The sequence below is a fragment of the Orycteropus afer genome, unplaced genomic scaffold, assembly GCF_000298275.1.
Source record: "Orycteropus afer afer isolate SDZICR_OR568_19922 unplaced genomic scaffold, OryAfe1.0 scaffold00028, whole genome shotgun sequence".
NCBI lineage: Eukaryota > Metazoa > Chordata > Mammalia > Tubulidentata > Orycteropodidae > Orycteropus > Orycteropus afer.
Window position 1 is genome coordinate 4,751,345 of NW_006921615.1, and position 16,718 is coordinate 4,768,062.

At 37.1% G+C, this 16,718-nt stretch overlaps 1 protein-coding gene across 1 annotated transcript in view; it reads left to right on the forward strand.

The window, feature by feature from the left end:
- Nucleotides 1-16,718, forward strand: part of MYOM1 (myomesin 1) — a 156,746-nt gene that overhangs the window by 22,715 nt on the left and 117,313 nt on the right. The window contains exons 2-4 of the mRNA XM_042780221.1: nucleotides 6,804-6,944; nucleotides 10,935-11,184; nucleotides 11,830-11,987. Coding sequence (XP_042636155.1) covers nucleotides 6,804-6,944; nucleotides 10,935-11,184; nucleotides 11,830-11,987 — 549 coding nt within the window. The remainder of the gene's footprint in view (nucleotides 1-6,803; nucleotides 6,945-10,934; nucleotides 11,185-11,829; nucleotides 11,988-16,718) is intronic.

A 16,718-nucleotide genomic window follows, 5' to 3' on the forward strand; every position in this document is an offset into this window, starting at 1 on the left:
GCATAGAGCTGAGGATACCAAGATAACTGAGATCATCCACTTTCTTGAGTGGTCACAGGCAGTGGGAAAGACAGGAAGGGAGACCAATATGTGTCTTATAACTGTAAGCATGCAAAGATAGGCAATACTGGATTTGGGAGCATGCTCAGCAAAGACAATGCCCACGGCTCTTCATTTTTCTGAAACGTGCTTAGAGCCTCTCAGAATATTTTCAGAAAGTAATATAGCCATTAAGAAGATCCTGAATTTTCCTTAACGTGACTGAATATATTTATTCATCTTGAGGAACATGAGACAATTTCTCAAAATTATATAGTGATTATAAACATAATTTTCCACCACTTATCTGTGGTATGTTGTACTGTGGTGGTTTGTGTGTTGCTATGATGCTGGAAGCTATGTCACCAGTATTTCAAATATAAGCAGGGTCACCTTTAGTGGACAGGTTTCAGCAGCGCTTCCAGACCTAGACACACTAGAAAGAAGACTTGGCAATCTGCTTCTAAAAAAAAAAAGGCCAGTGAAAAACTTACAAAGAGCATTGGAAAATTATATTATATTGCGCTCAAAGATGAGCCCCTGAGGTTGGGAGGTACTCAAAATAAAGTAAAGCTTTCAAGACCTTCATTTGCTGATGTGGCATGACTCAATGTGAGAAGAAACAGCTGCAAATATCCATTAGCAATCAGAACATACAAAGTATGAATCTAAGAAAACTGGAAGTTGTCGAAAATGAAATGGAACACATAAAGATCAATATCCTAGGCATTAATGAGCTGAATGAACTGTTATTGGTCATTTTGTATAGAGCAATCACATAGTTTACCACTCCAGTAAAGACAAATTAAAGAGGAATGGTGTGGGATTCATCATCACAAAGAACATTTCGACATCTATCCTGAACAACAATGCTGTCAGTGGTACAATAATATCCAATGCCCATGAAAGCAGCAGTCAAGAAATCAAATGACATATGGTACTTGGCAAATCTGCTGCAAAAGACCTCTTTAAAGTGTGAAAAAAGCGGAGATGTTACTTTAAGGACTAAAGTACACCCAAGCCATGGCATTTTCAATCACCTTATATGCATGCAAAAGCTAGGCAATGAATAAGGAAGACCAGAGAAGAACTGATGTCTTTGAATTATGGCATTGGCAAAGAATATTGAATATACCATGGCCTTCCAGAAAAATAAAGACAGATTTATCTTGGAAGTACAGCCAGAATATTCCTTAGAAGTGAGAATGGTGAGACTTCATCTAACATAATTTGGGCATGCTTTCAGGAGGGAACACTCCCTGGAAGAGGACGTCATGCTTAGTAAGATAGACAATCAACGAAAAAGAAAAAGACATTCAACAAGATGGATTGACACAGTGGCTGCAACAATGGATTCATGGCAATGATTGTGAGGATGATGCATGAATGGGCAGTGCTTTGTTCTGTTGCACATAGGGTCACTGTGAGTTAGAACCCACTCAATGGCACCTAACAACAACAAGAACAACAATGTAAACATAATTTTAAGGAACAAGCCTTTTACTTTGTATAAAGTTTAATGAGTCTTTTCATGTTTTTCTTTTTTTTTTCCTTCTTTATTTTCAACTGGACTGTGATGATTTCATGACCTCAATTTATGTGAATAATTCAGGAATAGCCCATCAATGTCAGAGTCCTTGGGGACAATGTGATATGGTGTATAGTCTCTGATGTGGGGATTGTAGGAAGCAAAGCATGTAGGTTTAGGAAGAAATATTAACACTGCTATTTTTTAAAAAATAAAATTTGTTCTTCAAATATTTTTCTATTTATTGATTTTTTTCATTAAGCTAGAATATTTATACAGCAGTGTATGCATAGGCAAGGTGCTATGGTTGCATACTGCCTAAGGCATTTGACTGCTAACCAGAAGGCTGGCAGTTCAAACCCACCAGCTGCTCCACTGAAGGAAGATGGGGAAATCTACTTCTCTAAAGATTTAGTCTCACAGAAACCCAATGGGGCTCACTATGAGTCAGAATCAACTGGATGGCAGTGAGTTTGGCTTGGGTTTGGTTATATGCATAAGCATGACCCTACTCTTTTTCTTTTTTTGAAAATACTCAATTACAAAGGAGCTCTGGTGCTGTAGTGCCTAAGGCATTTGACTGCTGACCAGAAGGAAGGTTGGGCAATCTACTTCCGTAGAGATACCGCCTTGGAAACCCAAGGAGTCGGATCCCACTCCACGGTAGTGCATTGCATTGTTGTGTTGCATACACAATTACAAAATTTGGTGATCACTGGTTTAGTGGAAAGAACACTAATGTGAAATGGGTGCTAGTCCAAATTCAAACACTAGCTTGGCTGTGTGAACAAGGGTGAGCTATGAAGGGTCTCTCAGCTTTGGTTTCTGCAGCTGTAAAATGAAGGGCCTGGTGCTGATGAACCTGAGATCTCTTCCAGCCTTGAAAATCTATAAATGGAAAATCTTCCTTTTCTTTTGCTTATTATGTAATTGTAAGAGCAGAAGGTAATTTTTTTTTTTTTTTTCCTGTTCAACCCTTAAATTGGACACAGAGGTAAGTCTATTTCTGAGTTCCTGGACTATTTCCAGAGTGCTTTCTGTACCTTGGCTACATCCATTCTCTGTGCTGCTATTGGTCATAGATGTGGTGAGGTCACACACCAAGATATTGAGTTTAAATCTTCTGACTCTATACATACCAGAAGTGGGCAAAGCACAATTAGTAGCAGAGTACAAAAAGGCAGCCCTGGAAACTGTCACAGACACATGTGCACACACACAAATCAATTTTTATCTATTGCTTAACCTCATTAAAAAAGAAAAGAATAAAACAAACTCACTGCCATTGAGCTGATTCCAACTTACAGTGACCCCCACTGTGTTTCTAAGGCTATAAATCTTTACGGAAATAGATCACCCAATCTTCCTTCCATGGAGCAGCTGTTGGGTTTGAACCGCTGACCTTCTGGTTAGCAGCCAGATGCCTTATCCACTGTGCCACCAGAGCTTCTTCTTAACTTCATTAGTGCCTTGAAACTTGGAAAGTTTTAAGATTTAAGTTAAGCACATAAAGGACAGTAGGTTCAGCTTTAACATTTCCATGCATATCAAGTTTTGTATCCACTTAGAAACTGAGCTATTAGAGTATCATTTTCAAAGTTAGATAGACCAAAAATTGGAGAGATTAGTAAGCCCTCATTTGGCTCTTTAAGGTCAAATAAATTTAAAATTTACATATTCTATTTAATTCTTTTAAAAACATTATTCAACTTTAAAATTTGATAGAGGAAGATGTTGAACTTCTGTGTTGATGGATCATAATGAAATCGACTACTGATAGTCTTCAAATAAGAAATTACACTGATTATTACAGAATCCATTACTTCAAACTTTGTATTACTTTGATCTAGTTTTGTTTGCTATTTAATAAAATATAACGTAGAAACCAATGATAGTGTCATAATCTTTATCATAAAATTCAACTATTAAAAATAAGCTGTTATGATTTACCTGTAACAAGAAAATAACCACATTCTGACATGTTCTGTATAATAATTGCATCAATTTTAAGATTTCTATTAAAGGAGAAATGACGGAAAAAGGAGCAACACAACAAAAAGAATGAGAATTCCCCGTTGTTTTGATGTAAATAAACATGGAAAGATATGAGTTCATAAAACTGTGATTGTAGACAACTAAAATGAAAGTGAAGAGGAAAACCAGAAAAACAGGAGAGAAATTAGAACAGATACATGTTCTAAAATTAAAAAAAAATGAAACTATTCAGCATTATAATTTTATTTTGTGTGATAGTAATGGAATAAAGGAGTGAAGGAAAATACCACTTTAAACTTAGACCTGTATAAGCACAGCATGTACTTTGTGACCTGCTAGGAGTACAGAATGCAGTCATTTTGCTACTGCCTGGAACAGCCAGCCAGGAACAAATTTCACTAAGGCTTCCAATTGGTAACCAAACCACAAGCTTACATTCAATGTTCTAACCTTTAGATTTAGTGCTGATCATAGGAGAAGACCTAGATATTCACTGGGGAAAGGAGGTAGTGTGTTAGGAAGAGATTCCCTGCTTCATTCCTCCACACAGGAGGTTAAAGGCAATAGCCACTCTGGCACCACCGTGCCCAAAACCACTGGGAACTCTACGCTGATGTTACTAGTTAAGCAGAGGATACATTTCCTACATCATTATGTGTCCATTTTGTAAAAGGTACATGTATAATCTAGCTTCTTCTTTTGATTATGCTAACCCCCTTTGCTTTTCCAAATGGTTTTCAAAGTTTAAAACATAGTCAGGTTTGACCGGTAGGCATTTGTCTCTTCAGACTGGGCAGATTGCCTTTTCCATGCCACACCACTCACAGTCTCCATTTTCTCTTCAAAGCTCCTCTGAACCGGAGGCTTTTTTTTTTTTTTTTTTTTTTTTACATTTAACTGTTTATTAAAAAAATAGTTTCACATTTATAGAAAAGTTACAAGGATAGTACCAAGAGTTCCTGAAAAACCAGCACCCAGTTTCCCCTGTCGTTATTGTCTCCCAGGAACTCTGAAAGCTGATGCAAAATTTGATATGCTAGTGTGAAAATGAGTTGGCTTTTTTTTTGTTAAAGAGAAGTCAAGTATTTTAGATTAAGACTATACTTTTAGTTTTGTCAATCGTTTTTCTTTAGGTGTGATCTCTGCTTTCCTGTTTCTTGTCATGATAGTAACTTTTTGGGTTTATTAGAACATTGTTGTTGTTAACCACCATTGTTGTTAGCCAACATGTGTACCTTTACATCAGGTCTTTCTTCCACAGATCTGCTGTATGTATTTGAACTGCCAAATTTTAGGTTAATACTTTATCACAAACTGTGTCACCCAGGCTTTTACCTCAGAAAGTACATTTGTACCAGTGTGCATAGATGGATGTGTGTGTATAACAGAACTGACCAAAGGGTTCTTTATCACACCTTGCAATTCTCTGACTTGCCTGACGCTATGTGCTCACATAACATGTTAACTTTGTGTTCCATGAAGAGGAATATGTCTACAGCATGTAGTGTCTCAACATACACACCGAAAACCCCTGTATCAAAATCATGTGGGCTCCCTGCTACAAGCTACAGAAACTTGGGCCCTTACTCAGAAAAAAATCTGCATTCTTAAACATCCCCCAAAGGAGAGAGCTCAAGGGGCAGGAGTGCATGGAGGGAAGGACACAGGGAAGAGGTAACACAGGGGAGGATGAAGGAAGGCAGCTATTGCATTGTGGGAAATTGTAGTCAATGTCATGAGACAAAGTGTATGTGAACTGCTGTATGGAAAGTGAATTTGCTCTGTAAATGTTCATCCAAATCACAATTAAAAAAAAAAAAATCACATATAACCACAACACATCTGACTTCAACGCATCAGAGTTTAAGGAGAAAGTGACCTCTAGAAACAGTATTGACATTACACAATGTGAGTTACAGGAAGGGTTATATTGACAATACTTATTATGTTAATAAAAATATTAAAAATAGCACCTCTTATTTTTAAGTCACTTCATCAGGAGAGGTCGGTCACTGAAGAAGGACATTATGCTTGTTAGAGGGTCAGTAAGAAAAGGAAGACCCTCGGTAAGATGGACTAACACAATGACTGCAACAAAGGCTCAGACATGGCAACCGTTGTGAAGATAGTGCAGGACTGGGCAGCCTTTCGTTATGTTACACGTAAGGTAACATAAGGTTACACTTAAGGTATAAGTCAGAGTTGACTCAGCTGCATTCTCATGGATTGAATTGTGTCCTCTCGAAATTTGTGTCAACTTGTCTGGGCCAGGATTCTCAGTGGTTTAGAAGTTATGTAATGATATAATGTGGCAGATATGAAATGATAACCTGATCATGTGTAATAGGATTCAGATTAAGGGTGGGTTGCAATACCCTTAGTCCCCCTACAGCGGTGATCCAATGTAAAGGATCTTCCCTGGGGTGTGGACCTCAACACCTTTTATTTTACAAGAGATGAAAGGGAACAGAGAAGGGGTAAAAAAATTCCCCCAAAGGGATTTGATGTACAGTGTAGCAAAAGCATTCCTATCAACTGCCTAAATTCCACACCCTAGTTTAACAGCAAAAGGATATTTAGTACTGTTATAAAAACACTGCTCTTTCAGGGAGGGGGAAAAAAAAAAAGAAGCCATGACATTTCTATAGACCTGTTTTCCTTTTGCCCCTATATGTTGTTGCTGTTGTTATTTGCCATCAAATCGGCCCGACTCATAGCGACCTCTCCTTGGGTTTCCGAGGCAGTATGACTACAGAAGTAGGATTACCCAACCTTCCTTCCGAGGAGAGGCTGGTGGGTTTGAACCGCCAGCCTTCTGGTTAGCAGTCAAGTGCCTTCGGCACTATGGCCCTATATAGAGGGCATTATTTAAGGTCTTGGAGCTCTGATAGCATAGTGCCTAAGGCACTTGACTGCTAACCAGAAGGCTGGCGGTTCAAACCCACCAGCCACCCCTCGGAAGGAGGGTTGGGCAATCTACTTCAGCAATCTACTTCCGCAGTGATACTGCCTCGGAAACCCAAGGAGGGGTCACTTAGAGTCGAGGTCAACTTCATGGCACATAACAACAATTTAAAGTCTTTCTGACTCCACTTAAATTCTAAGGATAAAAGATAATTTTAATAATAGAAGTTAGGATTCTCTGAAACCTCTTTCAAGTAAAAACTTACTTTTATCAGTATTTTGAATATTTTAAATGATTTTTTTTTGTGACCGTCTAATGTGAAGGGTTTTATTTCAGACTTACAGATTCCAGTCTGTTGCTAGAAGATTATTCATCCAAGTTGAGTCCCCAAACAAAGAGAGCCAAGAAGAGCCTTCTTTCTGGAGAGGAGAAAGAGAATCTGCCCGGTGACTACATGGTGCCCATTTTCTCAGGACGGTATGGTGATTTCTCTTCCTGGGTTTGATTATTTGAAAGTGGAGAAGGAATATTGTCAGAGAAGGTGATGATGATAAATAATAGTAATTATTATTATCATTTACTGAGCACTTGACTATGTACTGGGCCCTGTGTTACACACTGTATGTCTGAGCAAGCCCAGACCCCTGTACTGAGCAGATGTGTTAATTAAGAAAAGGCATTCTTCCAGAAATCTTTGTCATCACTCAGCATCATTAAGTAACAGCAGGTAATGTTTAGAAACTTAATACTACTTGTGGAATTAGTTGAAATTGGAAGTAGAGCATTTGAAAACTAAAGATTGAACCCTATATACATAGTCACCATAATTAGAAGAGAAAGAAAATTTCAAAACTATAAAATGGTGGGTGAACTAAAAAAAAAAAAAAAATCAGATGATTTGTTTAGGTAGATGGAAAAGATCTTGGTAGTCGATATTGTTTTGGTTATTAATCATTAGTAAGAAAAAATATGTATACCATAGGTTAAGTAAAACTCCAACAAAAAAAAACCAGACTCACTGCCATCCAGTCGGATTCGACTCATAGCAACCCCTCCACGGGTTTCCAAGGTGATGTCACTATGGAAGTAGATTGCCCAACCTTCCTTCTGAGGAGTGACTGGTTTTGAACAGCCAGCCTCTGGTTAGCAGTCAAATGTGTTAGGCACTATGCCACCAGAGAAGAAATTGCCTAATAATTCAAATGCCTGGCTTATCTTATTTACTGCAAAGTGATTATTATTTATTCTGAGGCAACCCTCAAAACAAAATACTAAACCACAAGTTTATGTAATGCCCATTTTCTTTGTTTCTTATTTAAATTCTTCTTTTGAATGATGTTAAGAACCAAGGAACTTAACAGAGGCACCAAGATTAAAGTTTAACAGGAACTTTTAAGCCCTCCCCCGTTTATTTTCCTTTGATTAGAGAATTGCTCACATAGCTAGGGAGATACTCAAAATGAGGTCATCCTACTAGGGCAAATGCTATCAGACAGTGGCATGGAAGAGGAGATGATGACTGAAAGTCAGGAGGAAATCATCGGATGGCGACTTCTGGTGACCGAACTCTGTTTCCCTGTGTTCTTCCTTCCATTGTTCTCTGGCTCTTCATTTTTGAATTGTTTCAGAAGCTGATGCAATAATTGCTTTGAGCCTCATTTGTGATATAAGTGGATAAATAATAATCTATTTTTAGTTTTTTATTGGATATCTTTTAATATGAACTTTCCAGGGAAACTTGTTTATATTTCTAAGTGATTGCCCAGACATAGATTCTTCACAAAGTTAGTTAAACTTTCACTCATATTCATTATAACAGGCCACTAGGTTAGAGGCGTAAAATAGTGTTGTTTTCTGCTTGCTTCCCTCGGTTAAAAAGAAAAAAAAGAAAAAAGAAACGTTTAAAAACAACATCAACTTAGCATTATCTAGCATGCCTCTGTGTCTATGTGGGCTTTGTACTCTCCATGTCTTCTCCTAAATCTTTCTCTACTAAACCATTCTGGCTTTTCCCGATTGTTGTTAGTTTACACAATAACCTCTGATAAAATAAAATGTGAATGAAAATTGATCTCCTAGGTTTTATTTACAATTCTCCTTTATTTTCTGTATGGGCCCAATTTCGTATGTTCTATTATGGTGTTGAAAATAACACTTCACAATGGCATTGACAGTATCGTCAATCTAAGAAAAAGATAGGAAAGCAACTAGCATTAACAGTAACAGATTTAGAGTTGAGACCATCTGTAATATTCAGAGTGCTAGGGAGGTTTATCTGTTTATTTTAAATTTGTAATAGTATACTTTTTGTCAACATGTCACATCATATTCTTGCTCTGTGCTCAGATTTTAGAAGAGTTACTAATGACATATGTTTACTTAAAGGAGAATATCCTTTCTATCTTGGGTCAAACAGAGATGTTTAAAAATGTATTCAATTCCTCATGTGAACTAAATGCAATTTCAAGATTCAGTTTATTTATGAAAGGAAAAAGCAAGGAGCCCGTGAATCCCTCCTGCCCTCCGGAGCTATGCCAACATTTCCATTGTTGGAAGCAGTGAGAAGTTAGACTTAAAGTTCTCTTACTTGGGGTTTTCTCAGCTCAGGGCAAGACTAGCACTGGATGAGATTAATTATTGTACATATCAAATCACATGCCAAAGCTCATTTCAAATCTCTCTCTTCATGGTATGTTGACCTCTATGGAGAATTCCACACAAACTCTCACAATAGTTTATTTTGTATGCATTTGTTAATAACTCATTTATTTCCTATCTTACTTAAAAAAAAAAAAAAAAAAAGATTAGAGCTAATTATCTTAGGACACTAAGCTAAAAATCTCCCATCTTTTTTTGTTTCTTGCTAAACTGAATAGTGGGTATAGTACTGATTTCATTAGCAGGAACTTCCCTATTAATATTTGAAGAGACAAATGTAAAGAGAAAGAAATTAAATTTTACTCACTAAATTTAATAAGAAATAAAGTTGACTTATTTTGTCTACTCACTGTTCTAGTAGTGTCCCGTGAGAAATTTCAATCTTGTGGCAAATGTTGAATCCTGTTCCTCAGAAAAATGCCAGGCATTTGCATATATAAAGGCATTATTTGCTTAAGTTTTGAAGTACTCCTCTCTAAAAAGAGTAAATGTACAATTCTGCTTTAAGAGATCTGAGGAGAGTCAGATTTTCAAGCAAGTCTCCAGTATATAGTTAAGACACTCCCTAACTGAACCATCTGAAAGGGTTCACAACAAAGGTATCGAAGAATATTAAAGATAATGTAAATATTTTTAACATTATTAACAAATAACAGAATACACTCTATTATAAACTACCACTTTAGGGGATGATACTTTTAGATGTTACCTCATATCTCTCAAGTGCCATCATCATCAATTACTGATAAAGACAGAACACTTTCATAAAAGTTACCACTTCAGTTGCTAGTCTGATTATTTCTTCTTGTCACAGGTACATGCAAATGCAAAGATTGTTATGTATACACTCACACACAGCATGAACACAATCTCTATTATCTTGGAAACACAGTGGCCATAAGGATATGGTGGAAATTTAAGATTTATTTTTATATGCAACAGCTCTGGGCAATGCAGTATATCTACTGGATTACAGAACCCAGATGAAGCACACAGTCATACATCAGAGTCACAGGCTTTAAAGCACACAAATTATATCTCATTTTACAATATTGTCTTTTCTAGAAATAGTCATAACTTTAATCTCTTGTTGTAAACTAAATCATATTTAAATGCACCAAGCAGACTAGTACCATGAGCTTTGGTCAGGGATGTAACTTCTCTGAACCTTGTTACCATATATGTAAAATAGAAATGATACAATTTACCTCAGGGGGTTGTTGTGAGCACTACATGAGATAATTGTCCAATGTGGCAGCTAGTAGCAACAAATGTTAAAAAGCACTTGACATAGTACCAGGGACATAATAGGAATCATTATTTTATTATTATTATCATTGTTAATGTGAAGACTTTTTTTTTTTTTTTTAATTTACTTTCATTGTGGTGAAAACATACACAATAAGACATTTACCAACATAACAACTTCCACATTTACAGCTCAGGGACATTGATGAAATTTTTCATATTGTGCCTCCATTATTGCTGTCCTTATCTAAAATATTCCACCACCAGTAGCACAAGCTCAATGCCTTGCAATATCCACTAATCACTAATACTCTTTGGTGTGTTTGTGTGTATGTGTGTTTATCCTGTCTAACAATTTTCCCTCCGCTCCCCTCCCATGAAGACTATGAGACTATGTTTGCATGTGAAGAGTTAGCTACTGATTTACCAGATTTTTCTATGTCAGGTTTTATTTGGGCAAACTATTTTGCATTGGAGGTCTGGTACATAGAACTTTGTAAAATAAGGCAATCTTATCAGTGCCATCCACAATATCCATCTTTTGTTGTTGTTCATTTTTAGCCAAGTCCATGTCAGTGGAATTACAGATACAGAGGAACAAAGAATTAAAGAAGCTGCTGCATACATAGCCCAGAGGAATCTTCTTGCCAGTGAAGAAGGAATCTCAACATCCAAACAGTTGACAGCATCCAAACAGTCCATGGCATCCAAACAGTCCACATCCATTCTTCAACAGGAGGAGGCTTTGAAGAAGAAGTCAAGGAAAGTTGCAATTCGAGAAAAGGCAGAACACCTGTCTCTGAGGAAAACAGTAAGAAAAAGACAAGTTAATATCACTTACAAAAATTGAAATGCATGGAACAGGTTGTGTGTAGATCCAGATTTATTTGTTCAAGTGAAGAAATAAGTGGTTATGTGTGGAGAAGCAGAACAAAAGGAAACAAGGGAAAAAGACAATAAAATGTATAAGTCAAAGAAAGAGAAATCTAATAGTTTAAAACTCCATAGAGTATGACTGAAAAACCCTTAAGGAATTCACCTTAGAGAAGGAAAGTTTGTTGTTCAAGCTTAGAATGTTAAGAGTTAAATAATTACATCTGTTTAAAGATGGAAGGAAGGCAATACATTTTATCTAAATACAAAAATAAGGCTCTAAATGGAAAAATAATTTTGGTTTGTATTTATTTTAGTGGAAGCCCCAGAGGCACAAACAGTTAAGTCCTCAGCTTTAACCAAATGTTGTCGGTTTGAACCTACCCAGCAGCTTCACGGTAGAAAGATTTTGGTGACTGGTGTCCGCAAAGATTACAGCCAAGCAAACTCTACGGGGCAGCTCTACTCAGTCACATGGGGTTACTATGAGTTGGAATTGACTCAATGGCACCCAACAAGAACATTTAAATAGCACAGATTACTTTGATTTAGTAGTATTGTGATAACATATATATTTTTCCAGTTAGAAGAAACTGAGGCATATCATAGAAAGTTGAATGAAGATAGTCTTCTTCACGCTCCCGAGTTCATCATCAAACCTCGTTCGCACACTGTGTGGGAGAAAGAGAATGTAATATTGCACTGCTCCGTATCAGGCTGGCCAGAACCTCGTCTCACGTGGTATGTTATCATTATGAAAATCACTTACTGAATTGATTACACGAAGTTACATTTCCTTCTAGTGAAAAGGTGCAGGATTATCAATATGCAGGAGTCAAGAAGGATGCCTACAATTTTGTATAGATTTTCACCAGAATGAAAAAGGACTCTGGGATGAATATTTGATGCCTGGGAAGAAAGAACGGTCTTGCAATCATTTTAGTACATTTAGTAGCACTTTATAATCCCATTATGCAAATGGATCTTTATCTTATATTAAGTGTCAAAATTTAGTCAACATATATATAAAGAAAATTTTATCTATAATTTTGATGGGCAATAAAAATTGTTTGTTGTTGTTGTTATGTGCCATCGAGTCAGACCCGACTCATAGCATTAGGTGCCATAAAAATTAGATAAAAATTCACTTCCATTAATTAACTTTACAATATAGGTGTTTCATGGTTAGAAGCAATGCTGCCTTTTTGAAAATAACTAAAACCCAGAGGGTTCTCATCTCTACTCCTCACCTAAGCTGAGGCCTCAGGGCACTTTCTGAAGCCAAACAAAAGAGCTTTATCAGATGGAGCTGCTACTCAGATGTGACCTTAAGAAATTTTCTTTCCATAATGAATAAAATCTCTTTTGTCCTTTTATCCTGTTCCAATTGCCAATGAACTTGTGATCCATAAACCCAGAACTTCCCTGTCATATATCAGGAACATCTGCCACAGAGACCAGAAGTAAGAGAATGAGTGAACCAATTTCAAAAACACTTGCCATTTTATTTTCTAACACAGGTATTTTGCATACCTATTTTCTTATCCTCAGGGGTGATAGCAAATGCACCCCCACACAGCAGAATAAACACTACCCAGAGTCACATTGTCACCCACAGAGCATCTTCCTTCTCCTCCTTACCTTTTTGTTATTTCTAATGTTGGTCTGACACCTGCTAGTACAAATGCAAATGGGTGACAAGAGACACTCACTTAGTGAAACTCACCTGCTCACTTAAGGAGCAGGTGCTGAGTTTTTTAAAACATTCCCTTGTGATACTAATCAGCCTTTGATAACTTTGGAGTCCTTGGGTAGTGCAAATGGTTAACACACTTGGTTGCAACTAAAAGGATGGAAGTTTGAGTCCAACCAGAGGCACCTTGGAAGGAAAGCCTGGTGATCTACTTCTGAAAAATTAGCCACTGAAATTCCTATGGAACACAGTTCTACTCTCACACACAGGGGGTCTCTATGAGTTGGGATTGACTAGACAGCAACTGATTTTGATAACTTTGAATTTACTTACAATTTTTCTATGTATATATATTCTTTTCAGTTTGAAAACTAAAGAATAAAAACCATAACCAGCTATGAACTATCAAGCAAAATAATTTATAGTATTATATGTAAATTATATTATGAGAAATGTAGGAACATATTTCAATAAAAATTAAGTTTTAAAAATATGTTTACAAGCTTTAAGATATAAAATAATACTTCAGTAAGTTAGGAATCAATCTGCCTTTGACAATTTTTACCCATCTGTCAATGGGACGATGGCCATTCATCACTTACCCACATGGTTGAGTTCCAAAGACCAAGTTGTTATGTGAAAACCAGTGTAACAGGAAAATGGAGGATGATCACATCAGATCACAAATTGGAGGATGACTACATTATTACATAACTGCCAAATTACATCATGACAGAACTGCCAAATTACATCATGACATAACTGCCAGATTTCATCATTGCATGACTGCCAAATTATATTACACAGTTGTCAAACCACCAAGAAACATGACCCAGCCAAGTTGACACATAACCTTAACTATCACAGCCAGCATTACTCTCACCTTGCACCTTGGTGTTCATTAATGTCAGACATGCATCATTATTGTTCAAAATACTCAGATAGTAGACTTTTTACTATTGTTGTAAATGCAAAATGTCAGATAATGAGATAGTCTAGTCGATAAGTGAGGAGTAGGTGGATTGAGAGTTGGGCTGTTAAGGGGACATTTCCTCTTGAAAAACTGATTACTTCCCACCTCAAAAAAAAAGAAGAAAAAAATCCAAACTTTCCCATAGAACTCTATAGGAAATAGTAAATTTTAAGGTCCAAGAAATATTATTTGGTCAGCAAAAAATTTCTCTCTTCTCATGAGTTAAAAAATATTAATAATAAATGAATAATCGATCCTTTAGTTGAATATATAATTGTGCCAGTGCCCTGTCTCTGTTTTCCTATGTTTAAAAAATTAGACTTAAAGAGGTTTTTCAAAAGGATACAAAATAATCTGTGGGGAAAAATATTCATTTCCTAAGCATTTATTCATTCTATTCAATAAACAGCAGCTAGAATAAAACCAGCCACATACTATTTACGGTGATAATAGTCAGAGAGAAATGATGTCTGAAAGCCAGAACTTGGCCTCAGAGACCAAATTCTTTCCATCCCATTGCACTGACCTGGAAAAGCCAACAAATAAAAACAATAAAAAAGATTTTAAAAACTTCAAAAAAAAAAAGATAATGACTAGTCAGTACTTAGAATTCCTATTAAATTTTTTAATAAAGAAAGGAAATGTCAGTTTTCAGTTATCCTTACTAATGGAATTGAGAAGTACAAATGACCCCCAGATATTTCATGTGTGGCTCTAAAATAGTAATTTCATTGATATATGAATATAATTGTATTTTATATCTTAGAGTCTCATTTCAAACAAAAGTGAGGGCACAAAGACAAGCTGAAGAGGCCTCATTCACCGGAACACCCCTTCTCTGGTTCTTGCATCCCTTTGAATGCTTGGAGAAGGCAACTTATTCTCAGATGAAGCAAAGCACCAGTCAATTCTCCCAACAGGGCCAGATCAGGGCTTCTCATGGAGAGTCCTGTTGCCTTGCAAGCAGAGCCAGAAAAAATATATTTAAACAAAAGAACCAGTTAACAGTTAAGAAAATAGTAACTATTCTTCTGAGAGCAAGATTTGTCTCTGGATGAAGTCAGTATTTGTATAACCAACTAGCAGAGAACTGAAAATTGATGATGGCAATAAAGAAGGTCTGATCCAGGTTTCGTGGAACATGAAACTTATACTGTTTGGGAGCTTCCTTTACAAAAAGGAATATAAAGTTAGTCACATAAATTAGTCATAGGGCCTTGAGGAGCTATGGTGAGAAGCTGTGATACAAAAGTCTCATTCCCTTCAAGGTAAAATCACCTCTGATGATAAATTTCTGTATGGGATTAGTACACTTTCATGAGCATGTTATCTTAAAAAAATGAAATTCTAATTTATTTTGAAACACTAGTACAGAATATGCAATCTTCAGTAAGCATTTTCTCCTCAATAATATTGGCTCAATAAGCAAGGAGCAAGATTTTTGGCGATTACTTTGCTGATTTTGTGCCTTTTTGCAACTGCCACTGCAGCTTCCAGTACCTGACACTGACTACAAGTATGAGAGAGATACTGAGAATGCCTTTCCTGGACCCTTGCTGTCAGCTGCCATCAAGGTGGCCCTGACTCATGACAACTCCGTGTATAACAGATGCTCCTTCCCCATTTCCCTGGTCGTTGTGGTGACTATTGTGTCAGTCTACCCCGTGGAGGATTTCTTTTATTTTTGCTGACCCTTTACTTAAGCAACCAAGATATCCTTCTCTGTTGATTGGTCTTTCTTGATGGCGGGTCCAAAGTAAGTGAGCTGACGTCCCATCATCCTCACTTCTAAGGAGCATTCTGGTTGTGTTTCTTTTAAGACTGATCTATTATTTGTTCTTCCTGAATAAAAGAAGGTACATTAAAGGAATTAGTTTCTGATAATGCAATCATGCTACCTCTATCTCTAGCAATTGAGTTTGTAATCACATCTATCAAAGGCACTTGTGCCTGGGGCTCTAGGGCTCCCATAGAAGCTTTTCCTAAGAGGGTTCGACTCCAAGTTTCCACTAGGTATTTTCAGGTCATCAAAGTCCCTAAGGTCTAACCAATGATATGAACAACATGGCAGCTGCTCTTAAGCCAATCCCACATTACTGACTCAATCTATTTAAACTGAACCTAATGGTTACCCTGACCATCCCAAGTGACTGCAGTACGCATCACTCATCAGTTGCAGGGGCAAAGACAGCTAGGGGCACTGTCCTGTTTCCAGCCTTCTTCGTGGCTTGGGTTCAGTAGGAACGTTAGCTGCAGGGGATGCAACTGTAACCCACAGTGCAGCTGGCCATCCTGAAGGCAGCCTTTGTCAACATTAAAAAAAAAAGCTGCAATCAAGTTGATTCCAACTCATGCTGATCCTGTGTGTGTCAGAGTAGAACTGTGCACTGTGGGGTTTTCAAAGACTGCTTTTTTTTGGAAGTAGATCACCAGGCATTTCTGCCAAGATGACTCTAGGTGGACTCAAACTTCCAAACTTTTGGCTAGCAACAAAGCAATTTAACCATTTGTACCACCCCAGGACTCCTTTCTCAACATAACTCACTCAAACTCACTGCCATCGAGTTGATTCTGACTCATAGCGACCCCCAGTGGGTTTCTGAGGTGGTAAATCTTTACAGAAGTAGATTGATTGCCCCATCATCCTTCCACAGAGCAGCTTATGGGTTTGAACGATCAACTATCTGGTTAGTAGTCAAATGGCTTAGGCACTGCACCACTGGAGCTTCTTCTCAACCTAGAAGGGAAAATATATATGTAGTGAGAAACTGGGAGCTCTGGTAGCATAGTGGCTAAGGCACTTGAC